The sequence below is a fragment of the Sprattus sprattus genome (assembly GCF_963457725.1).
Source record: "Sprattus sprattus genome assembly, chromosome: 19".
NCBI lineage: Eukaryota > Metazoa > Chordata > Actinopteri > Clupeiformes > Clupeidae > Sprattus > Sprattus sprattus.
In genome coordinates, this window is record NC_137917.1 from 21,799,515 (window position 1) to 21,819,521 (window position 20,007).

Consider the following 20,007-nt stretch of genomic DNA (forward strand, 5'->3'; position numbering starts at 1 on the left):
ACAGTGGTTCACAGAGGTAATTTCATAAGAGATCCTGCTGTGAGCATAGGCCTATATTCATGAGGAATCTCAAAGACCCTCTGATAAGACCAAGAGAAGGGATGAGGTGAGAACACTCATTCACACCTCTCTCAGGTCATTCCATCTAATAGTATATTCAACCAGAAATGCTTACATTTTAACCTGTCCGATTAAAAGCAACAAATACAAAATGCATATAAGATTCATCCCCTAATCAACAAACTAAGCTACAGACATCGTATGTTGTACTGTGAAGGAGTGCGACAGATCCCAGGTATAGCATACGGCGTGTCTTGCGACTGTCACCAGCCAATTGGGCACTGTTGTGCACACTTACAAAGTTTATGACTAAAATCTCCGCATGTACCAAACCTAACTAAATACTAAATAATATTCCCATACACCTAGGCAGCCTCTCTTTCTCTCTCTCTCCCTCTCCTTTCATATCACAATGCTAATGACTAAAATAATAATGATAAAATGCCCATATTGCCTAATGTTAAATCAACTACCCAAAAGTATCTCCTTATCTGTTTCTAAAATTGATGTCTACTAACAAAAATGTTCTCTCTCCCTTATAGCATATTCCAATTGCTGATGGAAGTGGAAACATTGCTCCTCACCCCCACTACTCCTCATCTGCGCAGCCAAACTCTACTCGCTCACTCTGTTCTTTTTCTTTCTCTCCTAACCTAGATCTTCGCTATGGAACGCTGCTGTAGTCTCTTCACCCGATCTACCTGTAGAAACCCTCGGCCAATCGCACCCACCGCCACCGCACTGCCGTACACTTACTCTACCCCATACCCTATGCTAGCATTTAGATACAATATATATTATTGCCACCACCGACATGTTTCTCTGTTCCTACTCCCCTTACCCCTGTAGCAGTAACCCTATGAGCACAGTGTATATCCACTAAACTGGTCTTGTTTGTATCATGTGTTTACCACCCGATGCCTGTATATATATTATGTACACCTACCAAATGCAGGCTTTGTACAACACTTGTTGTTTCCCTTCCCCTTCTGCCACACAACCCTCCCCCATCCCCCCCTTCCTATTGCCATCCGGCCGACCCCAAGCAGATGGGTCCCCCCTTATGTGCCGTGGTTTTACTTAAGGTTCCTTCCTGACTAACAAGGAGTTTTTTCTTGCCCCTGTTGCAATTGTGCTTGCACTAAGGGAGTTCAGGCTCTGGGCTCTGTAAAGCGCCTTGCGCCTCTGTAAAGCACCTTTCCCTCAGGTCATCCATGATGAACTGCTCTAACTCCATAAGCACATCATATAGGCAGTCTTTGCCTTTTGTAGTGGAGTGAATACTGCCTAGTTCAAAGAGCTCCCTCATTATCTGGGTACTGGTGGACTTGGTGCGGATGAGAGTGTAGTTCTCATGGCTGATGACATTCTTCGCCAACAGACGATCCAGCATGGGTTCCACTGTGGTGATACTCTCAATCAGCTGAACGCGATACTTGTCGATGAAGTGCTCACCTACACAACAAGAGAGGGTGAAGTGGAGGGACAACATTTAAACTTTGTGGAGGTTGAAGTGGAAGTGGGGAATATAGAAAGCTTCGAGTTTGAACGGAGAAGGATATTTTGTGACTTTGCTTCTTCAAAACCACTCTATCTGACTGTAGATATCAAAACATTAGAATGTACTCTTTAGTCAAACACTTTCAAGTGCAATAACTTATGAAATCACTGTTGTTACAGGCTACACAGTGTATAGGTTTCTTACCGCACTCCAGCACATATTTTGTCCGGCTCTCAGAACTGGCTTGACTTGGAACAGCTGCAGCTTCTAACCACAAAGAAGTATAATGAGTGGGCCTATCCAGCATTACCAAAACTTCATACAGTCTCCCTATAGCCTACTAACAATTTGTCATACACATTTCACGTCTCCATACCAAGTCAAATGGCAAGTATATACTGTACATGTAAGGGTTGCATAATCAATAACAGATAAAAGGAGGGGCAACCATAAATACACCAGCATAGGCTATTCCTATACACAAACCACTTGCACATCTTTCCACATAAATACTTTTTTTCTAGTGTCTTTAGGTTTTCTGAAAGAAATACAGTGCTTATAGATAAATGATCTTTTATAAACTTTCCAAGTTTATGATCCATCTGGCTTTAGAAAAACTAAAACCGAAGACCTGTTGTTAAAGTTAAACTGAAACTTGTGAAGTCCAACCCTTTTTTCAGGAAGTGATCTACTTGAACTGAAAAAAAGCGCTCTTTCTTTTAAATATGCTTTCATGTTGGAAATCGGGAGCATTGGGCGTTTGTATTCACCAATCTGCAGAACATCACCTCCACAATCAAGAAGGCCAAGCAGAGGATGTTCTTCCTTCGGCAGCTAAAGAAATTCAACATGCCGAAGAAAGTGATGGTCAAGTTCTACACAGCCATCATTGAGTCCATCCTCACCCCATCAATAACCATCTGGTTTGCTGCCTCTGCTGCAAAGGACAAAGACAGACTGCAGCTGATCATTCAGTCAGCCGAGAAAGTCATCGGCTGCGACCTGCCGTCTCTCCTAGACCTGTTCCACTCCAGGACCAGCAAGAGAGCTGGGAAGATCATCGCTGATCCTTCACATCCCGGTCACCACCTATTTCAGAGTCTCCCATCCGGCAGAAGGTTCCGGGCTATAAAGTCCGAAACCTCTCGCCACCTGAACCGTTTTTTCCCCACGGCAGTGGGGCTCACAAACAAGCCCCCTGCATCACACTGACTTTGGGTTTACATATTCCAATTTACTGCAACTTGCCCTTCATGTGCCCAAATTATTTATCATTATCTTGTAAAACATTTGTCTCTTGTTGTTGTTTATGCTATTTTGTTGTTATGTTGTGTGTTTTATGTCCTATGCACCTATCACACCAAGTTAATTTCTTGTATGAGTGAATATACTTGGCCATTAAAAGAATTCTGATTCTGATTCTGATATAGAATTGATCTGGTCAAAAATGTCTTTTTCGTCACCGTGACTGTCTTACCTATTCTGAGCTTTTCTGTTTGATTACTGAATCCAAGTTGAGTAAAGAGGTCAAAAGTTAATTGCACAGCCTTTGCCTCCGTACATATCATTACTAAAAGATCGGCCAAGTCCACCTCATTGTCATCTTCGATCGAATGTCCGGCTCTTCGCTACGATCGCATAACTTTTCTGTGAACGACAGATCTTCAAATGTGTCAGTTATCCTAGATTTGGCCGTTTTTTTTTTACATGTTTTTTTTTTTTAAACTAAAATGTGGACAAACACAAAAATAAGACGACGACCCAATACTATATAGACGGCCCCTTACTATTCCTTTTGCAGCCCAACACCAATCGTGAACTCTTCGCACAAACTCTATGGTATGTGAAGAGTGTCTCACATTGGTTACTTGCCTGACTGAACAAGAGTGACGAATGAAAGTGGTTTGTCAGCGTGGAACTAGTTGTTCCAAGGCTCCTTTTCTCTCTGTCCCTCTCCATTCAACAGTATAACTAGAAATATTAAGAAACACCTTCCATACTCTACTTTTTCTCTCCATCTTTCTCTTTTTTTCTCTCAGTCTACTTTCTCTCACACTCCATCTCTCTGCTTCACTCAATTTTTTGTTTTCCCTCTTCACTCTATCTCTTTATCCATAGCCACTCTTGTTCACTCTTCTTTCCTTCTTCCACTCTTCTTTCCTTTCTTCTTTCATCTTCCACTCTTCTTTCCTTCTTTCACTCTTCTTTCCTTCTTCCAGTCATCTTTCCTTTCTTCTTTCCTTCTTCCACTCTTCTTTACCACCTTTAATCTTCTTTCCTTTCTTCTTTCCTTCTTTCACTCTTCTTTCTTTTCTTCTTCCTTTCCTTCTTCCTTTTTTAACTTTTGCATTTCCTTCACTGGTGTTTCCTTCCTAGTTTATTATGTGCTAGCTGACACAGGTTTTCAAAAAGCAACTTCCTTGTAATTTCACAATAAAAAAAGAGACATACCTGTAACTGCTGAGAACACATATCCTGCGCTTCTCACTTCCTCAAACACCGTGAAGAGAGTGAACGAGTATTCTGTTCCAGCAGAGAGAGATGTCACACAGAGTGCCACTTTGTTCCCAGCTGATCCAGTGATGGGGATTTCTGTTTCATCGCTCAATTTCAGTATGTAAGTGTTGATGTCGTTGACTTTGGTCCACTCTATCTCTATGTGAGTGTCAGAGCGGGTTGTCACAATCACCTGGGTAACAGCAGGGGGAACTGAAGTGGAGGGGGTGGACAAGACAGAAACACAGACAGATGGAAGCTCATAGGATAAGAGAGATATACATTTAGAATGCAGACTGCAAGAGCAATCTAGAATACAAATAAATAAATATTGCTCAGGTTGAAAAAAGGTGCTCTTCAGTGTATTTAAACTGTGATAGAAAATGCATGTAGTTTATGTATACAGTATATTTGCATTTCTTAAATACTTCTGGTACTTTAAAGCCATATTCCAGAAGACTCTGTCTTTTTCTATACTGAGCTCAATTTTATTTACACAAATATGACTATTTTAAAAATAGTTTCATTTATTGTGACATCGGAGATGAGCGCTAACATAACCAAAGAATACGAAAAAAAGACAACAATTTTATTTAGCTGAACTACTGCTTGCGTTTTCAGCCCATATACATTGTTTTCCAACGTTTGAATGTAGAGTATGAGTAATCTTATAAAATGTTGTTGGCGACATGCTTGATATTCATTAGACAGTGTTATTTATTATGAGCTAGCTGACACAGGTTTTCAAGTGTTGCGGAGAAAAAAAGAAACTTCCTTGAAATTTCGCAATCAAAAAAAGAGACATACCTGTAACTGCTGAGAACACATATCCTGTACTTCTCACTTCCTTAAACATCGTGAAGAGAGTGAACGAGTATTCAGTACCAGTAGAGAGAGATGACACTATGTGTGTCACTTTGTTTCCAGCTGATCCAGTGATGAGGGTTTCTGTTTCATCGCTCAATTTCAGTATGTAAGTGTTGATGTCGTTGACTTTGGTCCACTCTATCTCTATGTGAGTGTCAGAGCGGGTTGTCACATCCACCTGGGTAACAGCAGGGGGAACTGAAGTGGAGGGGGTGGACAAGACAGAAACACAGACAGATGGAAGGTCATAGGAAAAGAGAGATATTCAATTCAGTTCAATTCAATTTTATTTGTATAGCGCCATAACAATACAATTGCCTCTATAGGCGCTTAACAGAGCCCAGAGCCTGAACCCCCTTAGTGCATGCACAACGGCAACAGGGGCAAGGAAAAACTCCCTACTGGACATATGTATACATACATCTGGTGGTAAATACATGATACAGATATACATTTAGAATGCAGACTGCAAGAGGAATCTAGAATACAAATAAATATTGCCCAGGTTGAAAAAAGGTGCTCTTCAGTGTATTTAAACTGTGCTAGAAAATGCATGTAGTTTATGTTTACAGTATATTTGCATTTCTTAAATACATTTGAATGTAGAGTATGAGTGATATAATACAATGCTGTTGGCGACATGCTAGATATACATTAGATTAGAGAGTGAAATTACAGTGCATGAAATGCCCTGTATTGTTATTCCTAGGCTTCTTATTCTAATTCACTGAATCTTTCTCTCTTTCCTTCAATATTTTCCCTCTTCACTCTCTATCTCTTTATCCATAGCCATTCTTGTTCACTCTTCTTTCCTTTCTTCTTTCCTTCTTCCACTCTTCTTTCCTTTCTTCTTTCCTTTTTCCACTCTTTCCTTCTTCCACTCTTCTTTCCTTCTTTCACTCTTCTTTTTTTTCTTCTTTCCTTCTTCCACTCTTCTTTCCTTTCTTCACTCTTCTTTCCTTTTGTCTTTCCTTCTTCCACTCTTCTTTCCTTTCTTCTTTTTTCTTTCACTCTTCTTTCTTTTCTTCTTCCTTTTTAACTTTTGCATTTCCTGCACTGGTACTCCCTTCAGGAAATGTATTTTCTAGTTTAATATGAGCTAGCTGTCACAGGTTTTCAAGTGTTGCGGAGAAAAAAAGAAACTTCCTTGTAATTTCACAATAAAAAAAAAACAGACATACCTGTAACTGCTAAGAACACATATCCTTTGCTTCTCACTTCCTCAAACACTGTGAAGAGAGTGAATGAGTATTCTGTTCCAGCAGAGAGAGATGTCACTGTGAGTGTCACTTGGTTCCCAGCTGATCCAGTGATAAGGGTTTCTGTGCCATCGCTCGATTTCAGTATGTAACTGTTGATGTCGTTGACTTTGGTCCACTCTATCTCTATGTGAGTGTCGGAGCGGGTTGTCACAATCACCTGGGTAACAGCAGGGGGAACTGAAGGAGAGGAATCTAGAATACAAATAAATAAATATTGCCCAGGTTGAAAAAGGTGCTTTTCAGTTTATGTATACATAAAAATAATATTTCATTTGATTTTTAATGCAGTTTTCATTCAAAAGAATCTCAGAGGGCCTACATATGAGAAACTAACTATAATAATACAATTATATAAAAAAAATAGTTAACATAAGCATTATAGAAAACTTAGTGGTGCTAGATTTAACACAAGGCCAGAAATGCCTTCCTGAATATTTCTTTTTTAAGTCCAGCTTTAAAGGAGTCCAGCGGCTGGGTTGCCCTTAGTTGGTCAGGGAGGCTGTTTCATAAGTGAGGCGCTACCGAGCAAAAGGCCCGGTAGCCCATGGTGCGGAGCGAGCTGTTTGAATACCTGAGGGTGCAGGGGGAGGTTTGGTGTTTCTGTGTGTCCCCTTAGAGCCAATTTCGAACCGCCAGTGACTGCACAATAGCAGTGAGACGTGTCAGCACTGCTCTCCATCTCACCCTCTCAGCCTCCACAAGTGCCATCTCTTGCTTATCAAAAGTTTCCCCACTTCTTAACCTCACTGACAGTTACTTCCATGCTTTCATGTAATTGAGGTGTTCTGGACTGTTTTCATGTGATGAAAGCGCTCGCATGTTTCCAATTTGCCATTCCTGAACTAGTTAAATGAATGGTACTCTTGGAAAACAATTTGCAGCAGAAGCAAAAGAGGCTGTTGTTCTCCATGGAATACATCTTCTTGCCATCTTTTCACCACTAACTAATGTCTACTTAAAATATTGGTGGTGGCCACTTCTTCCATCACTCTCATTCTTACCAAAAACAAAGTTAGGTGGCAACCTACTTGGTCCTTTTCGAACCAGCTCTGTCCGAATCCTGTCAGTCAGAGGTGAGGGCCAGTTAGCAGGGTCAGTTGACAGAGGCTCATCCTCAGTGGGGCTCAGTGAGAGTTCAGCTCCAGGTGTTTCTATCAGACAGCATATTGGCACATTACTCAAAGCACATAGCAGTTGAACATAACACATAGGCCTTCTAAGAAATTATCAGAAATATAAAAATGTTGAAAAGAAGGCCTACCTCCTCAACACAAATACACACGCACAGACAGAGACAGAGACAGAGACAGAGACAGAGACAGAGACAGAGACAGAGACAGAGACAGAGACAGAGACAGAGACAGAGACACAGACACAGACACAGACACAGACACAGACACAGATACAGACACACAGACACACAGACACACACACACACACACACACACACACACACACACACACACACACACACACACACACACACACACACACACACAACACACACACACACACACACACACACACAGACATACAAAAACCAACCTGATGGCTCATGCTGGGGAGAAGTAGGCCTAGAGGCAAAGAGGTCTTCATCCTCAATGTCAGATATTTGTGGAGACATACAAGTAGCTGAGGACATAGATGGTAGCTCATCCTGAGGGGTCGAGAGCATTCCAGAAGAGGCCTGTGACTGTGTGGCTGATGAGGTAGATGGCTGCTCCTCCTGAAGCAGTGAGTCTACAGCAGGGCCCTGTCTAGCGGGGGAGGTGGGTGGCTCATCCTGACCAGTGGCAGAGGATGCTCTTTTAAAAAGTGCCCCTGAAATTGACATCAAAAGACAGTAGGTTACAATATAACTCTTTTACAAAACATCCATGAATTGCACATTTTAATAAAATACTAAATACGTATGTACAAAAGTAAAGTAATAATAATGATGCGTGTTTTTGTTTGGTGGTGCTGTGGTTCTCGTTTTGGTACAGCATTAAAATGCAGGCCTATGTCTGGAGGAAAACCGACTTTTATTTTAACATTCCTATTAGGAACGCGCCAAACCATTGTACCCCAGATTAGTAGACTAATCCAAAATTCACCACACGCTGTGTATGTATTTTGTTTCCGTCACACTAGCATTAATTGCCAGGGGTAAAGAGCCCCATTGAAGTAAAAATGCAAGTGTCTATCGTTTGCTAATTTGCATTTTTTCATATTTTTTTCATATACATATCGCTCTTTTGTGAATTATACACTTCCTTTCTTTACTTCCCCTCCCATAATCACCTTTGACCCTGGATTGACTCAAAATTCAACACTCAAAACAGGAAACTGAATGGAGTCTGTCGGGGGAGAATATGTTTTTCCGCTGGAATACGTATTGAAACCGGATGTCGTCTTACAGTGGCTTTTCCATTCCGATAAATATAGAGGCGTGTGCACAAACACACTCACACGCGCAAAAGTAAATAAATAAACACACCTCTGCAATTAGGAAAATATGCAAATACTGATTCATAATACACTTACACATTTATACATATGATATGATAGCACTCATAAGGCCCTTAACAATGTCATACCAGCCTATGTTTATGCCCATTCTCTCTCTCTCTCTCTCTCTCTCTCTCTCTCTCTCTCTCTCTCTCTCTCTCTCTCTCTCTCTCTCTCTCTCTCTCTCGATTTGAGCTTCATCTGCTGCACACTCACAACGTCCTGCAGAATTCTTCTTCTTCAGCACTGCAAGAGGATTCCTATTAACCGTTGACTGTTGGTCGACGAGGCTAAAAATGACAACAACAAACAACAAGAACAAATCGGCTTAATGTCCTTTAACAAGAGAACATCAGCATTACGCAACACTTAACTTGCCGACCCGGCGTGACACAGCCACTAAGCATGCTGACCACGATACTCACTTCTCGGCATTGGAGACTGACTCTGGGTCAGTAGGGGGTATGAAGAAACAGACTCCTGGAGCTGTGAGCGTTGTGCCCGCCTGGTCCTTTATGTCCCACTCATTCCCTTTGTTCCTGAGCAGGGTGTACCTCCCTCCTTCTACAATCTGACCCTGTGTAACACACAAGACAGGCAGATGAGCGAGAGGGAGAGGGGGGAGGGGGGGGGGGGGCCTGGGGTTCTTGGTTCGTGACCTGCTTGGACAGTTAAAACCTGGAAATGACTACCACTCACAGATCCCTGAAATCTATCCGCAAAAATCCACTGCTCCGGGGGATAATCTTAAGGGGAGGTTTTAAAAGTAAGTCGCTCCACGGAGGCACAGTTGGTATTTCACAGGGATTTCAGTACATTAGGATGGCAAAAGAAAGTTTGAGTACTGTTAAGTGATTCAAGGCCTTTGCTTGGTCCTGATCACACACACACACACGTGCACACACACACAAACACACACACACACACACACGCGCACACACAAACACACACATACATATTCACAAAAAAGTCATGTTGCAGAAAAGACATAATGAATTTTGAGGTTGTTTGGTGCAGCGCTGCATGTAGTCACGCAGGGACAGCAGGTGCTTCTGCGGGGCGGTGGAGTTGGCCTGGAGGGGGTGAAAGGGGGTGGGCCGACAACACACACTGCTCAAGCAGTCCTCATGTCAGCATTTGTTTGAATGTAAACAGCATAGTGAATTGCATAGGACATCTACGAAGAGGCAGCTCTTAATGGTGTCATTCTGTGAAAGTTTGAACAACAAATGATATAGTATTGTTGATGCAAATCCTGGAAAAGATAAAAGGTCATGTTTGAAAGACCTGTGCTCCTGTGACGTTAATGTGTTTTTTTTAGGGTCACTTACCAGTTTCTCATCCACACTCTTTCCCCAGTTGACCGTGGGTATGCCCTCACCCGGCGTCTGGTGGTAGATCTTGTCGTGGTCCTCTCTCATTCTCCTGACGCGGTCACGGAGCCCATTTAGGCTGTTTCCAAAACACGGAACAACATCAGAGACAGTAACAGTAACCTATCTGTCTTAGCAGATTTTCAATATGTCTGTCATTTCAAAATCATTACATAGAAATGCTATTTCTGCCTACTATGTTTGATATTTCCAAGAGTCCAAGAGTCACTTCATAGAAAAACATCTTCTTATCCCTTCCTGTATTAACATGTTTTCTTGTACAGACCAGGTTACTGCTGGCACAGCTGGAAGTATGCAGAGCACTCACTCCTGTTCGATCACCTCTGCCTGGGGGTGATGGAGGCGTTTGAGGTCAGCTGTATACTCATCCCAAGCCTTCAGCAACTCCAGCGAGTTCAGGATGCGCTTGTTGGTGTACTCCTGGTAGAGTGGCTGCTTACCCTCTTTAATTTTGCCCACATCCTATAAAAAAGGTTAAAGGTCATGTTTATTTTACACACTACCGTTGTGGTGCAGCAGGGGCATCTATCTTCATCAACATACCGACACAGGTGTTTCGAAATACGTTTTTTTTCTACAGATTCAAGGACAGTGTATATTCAGCATATCAACAACTTTAGCATTGGACGATTAAGTGATTATAATCTAAAATTTGATATTTATTTAATGTAATATTTAATATAAAAACATCCTAAATATTTCACTCATCATTCTGATGTAAATTTAATCTTCCAGTAAAGGTACACGTGATTACTATATGTTTACACTGTGCTAATTTGATCCTAACTCACCTCTAAAAATACAAGGTTTGTTAAATTCTTCATGGGCAAATTGCTACCGCGCAGAATCAGTTTAAACACTACCTTAAATATGTGTATATAGAGCCTAGTACAACTTTTCTTTAATATATAAGCATGCGTACACGGTTAAGGTTCTGCTCTGTTTCCTGAATGTTCTTCTCCACTTCGTCTGCACTCTTCTGCAGTTTCTTGTGCAGGACGATCAACTCACTTTCCGCTGCTTCGCTGTAGGGAACATTAGTTTATTATCAATTCAAAACATGCCACTTAACACATAGAGTAAAATGTAGTTGTGTTTGGAACATCTGGGGGGGGAAAAGAAATTCTGCTATCAATACATTCACATTTTTAGCATTAAGCATGTAGTTCAAAGTTCAAAGTACTTTATTTGTCATTGCCACAAAGACAACGAGACAGTAGAGGCAACCAGACTTCTTACACAGCTAAATAATAATAAATAACAATTAATAAATAGATTCATAAATATCATACATAAAATAATAATAAAAAAAAATAATAAATGCAATATATTTCCATATTAAGGTGCATCAAGTGTTAGAGTGCACAGTCCAAGGGGGGCGGGGCGGGCTGGGCCGGGGGGAGATGAAGGGGGGTGGGGGGGTGGGGGGGTGGGGTGGGTATGCTGTTGAGGAGCCTTATTGCACAGGGATAGAAGCTCTTTGCCATCCTGGAGGTGCGTGCCTTTTTTGATCTGAACCTTTTCCCTGATGGGAGTAACAGGAACAGATGATGGGCAGGATGAGAAGGGTCTGTGAGGATGCGTTTAGAGCGCTGCAGGCAACGGGAGGAGGAGATGGACAAGATGTCGGGCAGCTCTACTCCAATGATCCTTCCCGCTGTTTTAATCAGCCTCTGGATGGCTGCCTGCTCCGCCTTTGTACAGCTGTAGGACCATACATTCAGGCAGTATGTAAGCACACTCTCTATAGCGCAGCGGTAGAAATTGTACAGCAGCCTCTGAGGAAGGTGTTCTTTCCTCAACTTCCGGAGGTAAAAGAGGCGTTGCTGGGCCTTCCCTAAAACGGAAGCTGTGTTTTTGATCCAGGACAACTCCTCCGTCAGTGTCAGACCCAGAAACTTTAGAGAGGTGACACGCTCAACCTCTTCACCGTTGATGTAGAGTGGGAGATGGTGATTATGCTGGGAAGACTTCCGGAAGTCAATGATCATCTCTTTTGTTTTCTTAATGTTAAGACTGATGTAAACATAGCATGTGGTTCTAAAATCATAACTGATATTAAAAGCAGACACAAACACAGTGTTGCACTGTACAAATGACAGTAAAATGCCACCTCAAAGTTACTAATACCTCGTCTGTGTCAGTTCCTGACCCCGCGTCTGGTGATAGATCTTGTCGTGGTTCTCCCTCAGGCTCTTGACGCCTTCACGGAGGTTATTCACGCTGTTTCCAAAACACAAAACAACATCAGAGACCAGGCACGTGCACAGATAGACCCCTAGTGGTGCTCAAGCACCTGCCCATTTGCCCTTTATGAGAAAAGTGCCCCTTCTGCTGTAGCCCAATTTTTCTTCATTCATCAATATTTCAGAATCAAAATTACTCTCTCTGTCATCAATCCTCCCAAAATGTGTTTAATATCTGACGGGGCATTTATTTGAGTTCTTGTGAAATTTTGCCCCGACATGCTCTGCGGCGCTCACAAGCCCTCGCCACACCCCTCCCTCCCTCCCTCCTCCTAGGGCTCATGCAGTGTTGAGCGCCAGGCCAAAACTTCTACTCTGACCCGCAGCATCAGACAAACAGGTAGGCTAATGACGGTGTTTGTGCAATCCTCCGACGTTTGGTGATAGATTAACCACAACATTAGCGCCGCTGAAAACATTACGTTGCAACTGGTCCGACGTTTCCTAAAAAATAAACAAACAAATAACTCTGTGATTTCAAATCCTTTTTACTGTTAACTGACGTTTGTCATGTTTAATGAAGAGAGAGAGGGAGAGAGATACAGGCAGGCAGAAAGACAGGCATGCAGTCAGATAATTTAAAGGCAGTTTTACTGTTCTAAGTTCACAAGTTTTGTTTAATTTTAAATAATTATTGAAATGAAAGTTAGGTCTTAAGTTGAGCTACATGACAGTCTGGTGAGGTATAGTATTAGTATAATACTGCTTGTGCTTCAATTCTGTCAGAAAACAGTAAAAAAAAAAAAAAAATGTGTGTACTGTGTTGTCAGCTTTATAGAGATTATGTAAGTCACTCTTGATTATTATGCACAACATTGATTTATCTCATTTACAAAATGTGCAGCATAATGCCAAGAAAAGAGACACCAAAGGGCAGAAGGACAGGGTAGCAGCTCCCTTTTATCTTGGATCAGGCTATCAACTAGTAAAACAAATAAGGGAGAACTGTGTTTTTTATTTATTTATTTATTTGTATTTTATAAATAATTTTGGCGATGGGTGAAACAAATGAGGGAGAAAATATCCTACTGTGTTTTTTATTTATTTATTATTTTTAATTTTATAAATAATTTTGGCGATGGGTGCCCTTTTTTTTTGTTCGAGCACCTGCCTCCTAAAATGCCTGTGCATGTGCCTATCAGAGACAGTAACAGTAACCTACTGTTGTCAACCTACTGCGCCTCATTTGATTAAAGCCATAGTTTACAAACTAGTGGTGAGATAGGACCTCTCTCACCACTAGTTTGTAAACTATGGCTTTAATCAAATGAAGCGCAGTAGGTTGGGCTCTATTTCAAGCAAAACAGCAAAGAAAATACATTGCAAGAGTGATAAGCTTTCTCATATACAGACACAGGGTTAATGATGACAGTTAGACAGGTGACACTCTAGGTGACACTCTAACTGTCATCATTAACTCTGTGTCTGTATATGACTGAGTGCACTGTCTGTATTATAACCCTTTATTACCAAATAGAGGCCAATATGCCTTTGACTGAGTGCACTATCATTGTATAGAATCTGAACTCATCTGTCTTTGGAATTAGCAGATTTTCAATATGTCTGTCATGTCAAAATCATTACATAGAAATGCCATTTCTGCCATTATGTTTGATATTTCAACAATTTCCACTATGTAGTAATGTATGATCTAATGTATGTTCTAATGTATGTTCTAATGTATGATCTAATGTATGTTCCAATGTATGATCTAATGTATGATCTTGAACTTGATTTCCCTTGTTGCTGGTTTAACCGGCTGACTTAGTGATGGTGTACCAGTCCAAGAATCACTTCACGAGAAAAACATCTTCTTAGCCCTTCCTGTATTAACATGATTTCTGGTACGGACCAGGTTACTGCTTGCACAGCTAAAAGTATGCAGAGCACTCACTCCTGTTCAATCTCCTCGGCCTGGGGGTAATGAAGGCGTTTGGCGGCAGCTATATCCTCATCCAAAGCCTTTAGCAGCTCCAGTAAGTTCAGGATGCGCTTGTTGGTGTACTCCTGGTAGAGTGGCTGCTTACCCTCCTTAATTTTGCCCACATCCTAGAAAAAAGGTTAAAGGTCATGTATATTTCACACTACCGTTGTGGTGCAGCAGGGGCATCTATTTTCATCAACATACTGACACAGGTGTTTCGAAATAGTTTTTATTTTATTATTATTTTTTAACTTTTTTGCTGTTGCAAACACACCTGTCTTTATACAGGTGGCACACAAAAAGCCACAAAGGACAGTGGATATTCAGCGTAACACAACAACTCTTGCATTGAAGACGACGACGAATGATTATAATAATACATTTTATATTTATTTAATGTAATATTAAATATGAAAATATAGAAATTCACTTTTCACTCTGATGTAAATGTACTCTTCCAGTTAATGTACACGCAGAATTTTCCCGGAGTACATGTCATGGAGGAAGTCATGTAGGTAGTATTAGTGGCGCCGCCACGAGTGGCAGCCTTTAGCAGCTCTCTGTTTTTGAACTATTTTCTCCCTCTTTTCCCGACTTTTTGTGACTTTAATTATCCTACTTTTCTTAGTTGTTTGTATTGGGGTAGTGCGCTGCTCTACCTTATTGTGGATAATTTTTCATGGTCTTGCTTGGACTAGTTGGTCAGAAACCTGCTTCCTTCAAAAAGTGACTTCCTTAAACTTTTCTTTTATATATAAGCATGCTTACCCGGTCAAGGTTCTGCTCTGTTTCCAGAATGTTAATCTCCACTTTGTCTGCACTCTTCTGCAGTTTCTCAATCAGCTCCGTCAATTTAATGGTCTCTGCTTTGCTGTAGGGAACATTAGTTTATTATCAAATCTATACACTTATGCCACATAAACGTAAAATGTAGCTGTGTTTGGAACAACTGGGAAAAAAAGAAATTCTGCAATCAATACATTCACACCTTAAGCATTAAATATGTACACATTTACCATGTGGTTATAAAATCATAACTGATATTAAAATCAGACGCAAACACAGTGTTGCACTGTACAAATGAGGGTAAAATGCCACCTCAAAGCTATTAGTACCTCGTCCTTCTCAGTCTAGAGCTGGAGGGCAATCTGTCTGCAATCTGTATGGTTACAGTATACAGTAACTGTAAAATATTTATCACGAGAGATGAGAGGTACTGACGAATACGGTCCTTGTTCACACATACATACAGTGGAACGCTGAAATGTATTTATTTTCAAGATCTAATAAAAATATTTCACAATTGCATGGATATTGCAAGAAGAAAAAGACATCTTGCACCACTGCAACACCTGCTCTCATTCCAGCCCATCAAACCCACTGTTTTGCTTTGTGCAGTACTTCTAGGGTAACGGGACTGTAAAAAGTGTTGTGGAGAAAGAGGATGGCATCAATCATATTTCATTAAAGCTTTACACTTCTTACATTGGACATATCCCACAATATTCCCCTCGTTTTGTTTTAAACTCTCCAGATGAGTTTCTTTTTAACTTCTTCCATGATGCCAGTTTGCCACCTGTAATTGCGTTCTCACAGCTAGGACATAAACAATTTCCTGCACACAGAAAGAAGGTCGTTATCCTAAATGCTGGTGAAGCAGACATGTGGACTTCACTACTTATTAAGATATTTAATTAAGGCATGTTCAATGCCTTATAGCGCTGATGTGTCCGATCCCCACCCAAGCCTGAGTATAATTTCTAAATGCTTGGCCAAACCCGACCTGCAGCCAATGATGAGCTTTCTGACCAGGCAAAACGTCTGTTTGACCACTACAACAGGGACATAGGAATAACGTTCGGTGCACAACTCCTATTTTCAGGGCCTGCTTTACAGTAGAGATTGCTCAGCAGTCCTCAGTCTCTAAATTTGCCAAGATGCTGATCATAGATTATCACTCCGTGTGCACTGCCCTGCTATTGCCCTGCTACAGCCGAGCGACCCTTTTCCAAATTGAAAATCATTAAGACCTACCTGAGGAGCAGGAGAGACTGAATGGTCAGGCTAGTCTGTCCATTGAAAAAGCAAATCATGCATCACCACTTTTATGTTTGAAAGGCATACTTTCGGCCTGCAGGTGTGGTGTGCTTTGCCTCTAGCTCTACTCAGTCAGCTTGTCGGTCTTGACGTTCAAATGTTGCGACTAAACTATCTATATCGTATCTTCTCATGATCAAATAGAGACTTGACATTGGACAACAACATACATATTACCCAGCAATCATCATTGCAAATCTGAATATGACAAAACTACCAATGAAAATAACAAAGTATTCATTTCATCAAATCGTTTTTTGTAAGATAAGCATATCATTGTGTTATAGATTGCTACTTTTTTCCCCACAAATAATACCTACCATGATGAAGATATGTTCGCCTTTTCAAGTGAATATATAGCATTAGCCACTCTCTGCAGTGTAATGCTGCGTGCCTTCAAGACCCAAAGGCCCAGATGGGATTGCACATGCTGCACCCCCTTTAGATAACTGTCTAGCCAGTGAAAGCCAGCTGGAAGTAAATAGACAAGCAACGACTTCTACACACAAAGACGTCATGAGGTAAGCTTCTCTAAACTTGTCTTCAACAAAAAAAAACATTGCTCCACCTACTGTTCTGGCGTTAAATTGTGTCCAGCACCCACGGCCTTTGGAGAAGTATAAATCAAAAAGAGTCCATCGAATCAGCCCGACTCGGTCCGTCTGTCTGACTGTTGGATCGCTGACTCGTCATTGCACCAGCCACAGTAAGTATAGAGGTAGATTCCTCCACCTTTTGAGTTCCGTGTGGCGGTCCACTCTGAAAAGTTGGAAGCCAGCTAACTGCAGCGCAGAGTCTGGTATCGAACCACACAGCCACGTCTCCGTGAAACACAGAATGGAGAAGTCTTTGTTCTTAACAACTAGTAGCTGGATTTCGTCCAGCTTGTTGCACAGTGAACGCACGTTGGAGAGGAAGTTGCCTGCCAGAACAATTTTACCAGATTGAGTTGGCAAACACTTGCACCTGTCAGTCACCACCACCTCTCTGTTGCTTTCATTTCTTTCCCACCAGAGTGGTCCTGCCTCAACTTAAGTGGGAGAACATCCGCGCAGTGAGCTCGAGTACACAGCAGCCGAATCAGTACTACTCTCTGTCCACATAGTTCGAGTAAAGAGCAAAAGAAGGGCCAAAGATGGGGTCCTTGGGTAACATTGAGACTGTGCAGGGTACTGCCAGTACAATCTGAGCGGGCAGAGAGTTCTCAGTGTTGGCTCCAAACAGGCTGGGCAGGTTTTCTGCCACAATTACATAAGCAGTTGGTTTTAATATCAAGTCCATCTCATTAAGTAAACCTGAAAGGTTTAGAGAGGGTGATATGGCTTTTGAAATACCACGGACAGCACGCATAATGATGTAATTTTAAAATGTAAGAGAGGGGATTTAATAAGACACTAACTACTTTTTAAATCTGCATGCTTCTAGAAACTGTGATTACCAAAACACGGTCCACAGTAGTCACAAACTAAAGTCATGGCTTTTTATTCTTAGGTCGGAAAAGTCACACACTTTGAATGATTTGCTCTTCAAAAGAGTACATCAAGCAGAATTGCACTCTCATTGACCACAGGCAGTTTGGTGTGTTGTAGATTACCTAAATGTGGAAAAATATGTACGAGGCGAGGGACCCTTCCCCTTTCACAGCTGTTTCCAATGGTATAATTTCACCAGATCCCAAACACAAATTAGAGTAATTCTAACCAGACTGAAGGAAAACGCAGAAAAGCAACACAGGGGAAGGAGCAAACCGAAACTCTAAACTGAAAAGGGCTACACATCAGAAGGAAGACAACTGGCTTTTTCCGCATTCTAATCATTTTAATTAGTCTCCTAAAGGTATGCTGTTTTTGAGCTCATAGATAGCCGATGAGTGTACAACACTATTTCTATAGGGAAACAGAGGTCCAGAGTTTGTCTAATCTCCTCACAAGGGATGCTTTGCGTTAAATAGTACTGTTGTCATCTGTTAAACACTTGTCCGTTGCCTACTTGAAAGAAAGTTAACTTTTTCGGGTTTCGCCACTCACCTTTTCGGCGTAATGGTCGCACTGTTTTTCTTAAACATTTTGATTCAAAGTCACGGCTTCTCCAACACCTGCTTCAGCTGAGAATTCTCTGGTTATCCTGATGCACGACGTTGCTTTGACTCCAGCTCTATGGCGAACCAACACTTCCCTTAGAACAGGTATGTTCTAAGAACGTCAGTCCTCCAAGTAACACCTCCCCAGTGACTGTGTCAGGAATGTAGCTTTGACGATGATCGTCCATGGCTTGTTAATGGACACCAATTTCGTTTCCTTTTCGTCTTATTCCGTTTCGGCTCATTTTGTCTGAGGTAGATTGATGGCTTGGAATGAGTGAATAATATGTGCCGTACCCAGGGGTATGCGCACCCCAGTTTGGGAACCGAGGCTCTAGAAAACCCATGTATGCTTCATGAAAACAGGGAAGAGTTCCTCAAAAAGATTACAATGGACAATGGACAAATATTTCTTTTTTCCATGGCTACTGTAATGAATTCAGCCATCTGGCTCAATGACAAAAAAATCCTCCATGGAACAGAGTTGTTTGGTTTGGTTTTCTCGCCCTCCTCTTTTTCTCAGTGTATTCTCCTTGTCTTTCATCTTCCACCTCTTTTTCTATACTTTTCTCTCTCTCCTTCTCTCCTTTTAACATCTATCATATGTCCATACACAGATCTGTTATGTAGGACAAGGTGTTAATATCCCTTTCTGCATACTCGAGCCTCTTTGGGTTGGTAGAATGATTGATGGCATCCTATGGGTTATCAAGAGGCACCCTCATTCTTCGATGTTTCGCTGGTTGACCCACAACACCTCCAGAGGGTTCAGCAGTGAGATACGGCGTCCCGGGCTCACTCCCTAGATGCTATCACTCATCCGACAGCCCAGGTGGAGTCCTTTTTTTCTTTATCCACAGCCACTGACTCCCCTTTTCAGCAGCCCTGGAAAGATCTTTGACTGCCTGCCTATGGGCCTTCCCCCGCACTCCCATATTCGGAGAAGCGTGGATGTTGAGGTGGCTACAAATCCTCTGCAGCCTACTTCAACTGGGCAGACCATAGCTTTCCAGCCTTGTTGTTGTGCATCTGCTGCAAGCTCTGCATACCTAAGCTTCTTGCACTCGTAGGCCTCCTCCACCGTATTCTCCCAGGGCACTGTGAGCTCAGCGATATACACCTGCTTTAGTGAAGCAGACCAAAGCACAAAGTCTGGTCGTAAATATTGTTGCCGGCCTACGAGTTGGTGGAGGAAGGGAATTGGCACTCATCCGTCGACTCTCCAGCACTGCCGCAAGACACTGTAGCACTTGGTTGTGACGCCAGGTGTACCGGCCTTGAGTGAGGCCGGTCTTGCAGCCCACCAGGATGTGCTTTAGTGTAGCTGGAGTCTGGCAGAGGGAGCATGTGGGGTCTTCTCCGTACCACTGGCTAAGATTCTTGGGAGATGGAAGTAAGCGGTCCTGATGGTGAAGCTAGCCTTGAATGCCTCCATCTCCCACAGCTCCTGCCTGGAGATCTTCCTCTACTCCACTCCCTCCTAAGTCATCCATTGTCCCTGCCTTGCCTGTGAAACAGCTTTTGCACACCTTGCTGCCTCCTCTTCCTGACGAACCTCCTGGACCACCAGCTTGCGTCTCTGGAACGGTG

At 42.0% G+C, this 20,007-nt stretch overlaps 1 protein-coding gene across 1 annotated transcript; it reads right to left on the reverse strand.

The window, feature by feature from the left end:
* Positions 1 to 1,134: 1,134 nt before the first annotated feature.
* On the reverse strand, positions 1,135 to 19,268 carry LOC308380904 (uncharacterized protein). The gene is made up of 16 exons (XM_080858355.1): positions 18,365 to 19,268; positions 15,009 to 15,111; positions 14,211 to 14,365; positions 12,201 to 12,293; positions 10,993 to 11,095; positions 10,378 to 10,532; positions 10,008 to 10,128; positions 9,102 to 9,253; positions 8,893 to 8,966; positions 7,732 to 8,007; positions 7,215 to 7,337; positions 6,106 to 6,378; positions 4,865 to 5,122; positions 4,013 to 4,270; positions 1,766 to 1,828; positions 1,135 to 1,515 (listed from the first exon to the last, which is right to left on the reverse strand). Exons 1-16 carry the CDS (start codon positions 18,400 to 18,402, stop codon positions 1,202 to 1,204), a joined length of 2,559 nt encoding a protein of 852 aa, XP_080714481.1. The 5' UTR covers positions 18,403 to 19,268; the 3' UTR covers positions 1,135 to 1,201.
* Positions 19,269 to 20,007: the final 739 nt, after the last annotated feature.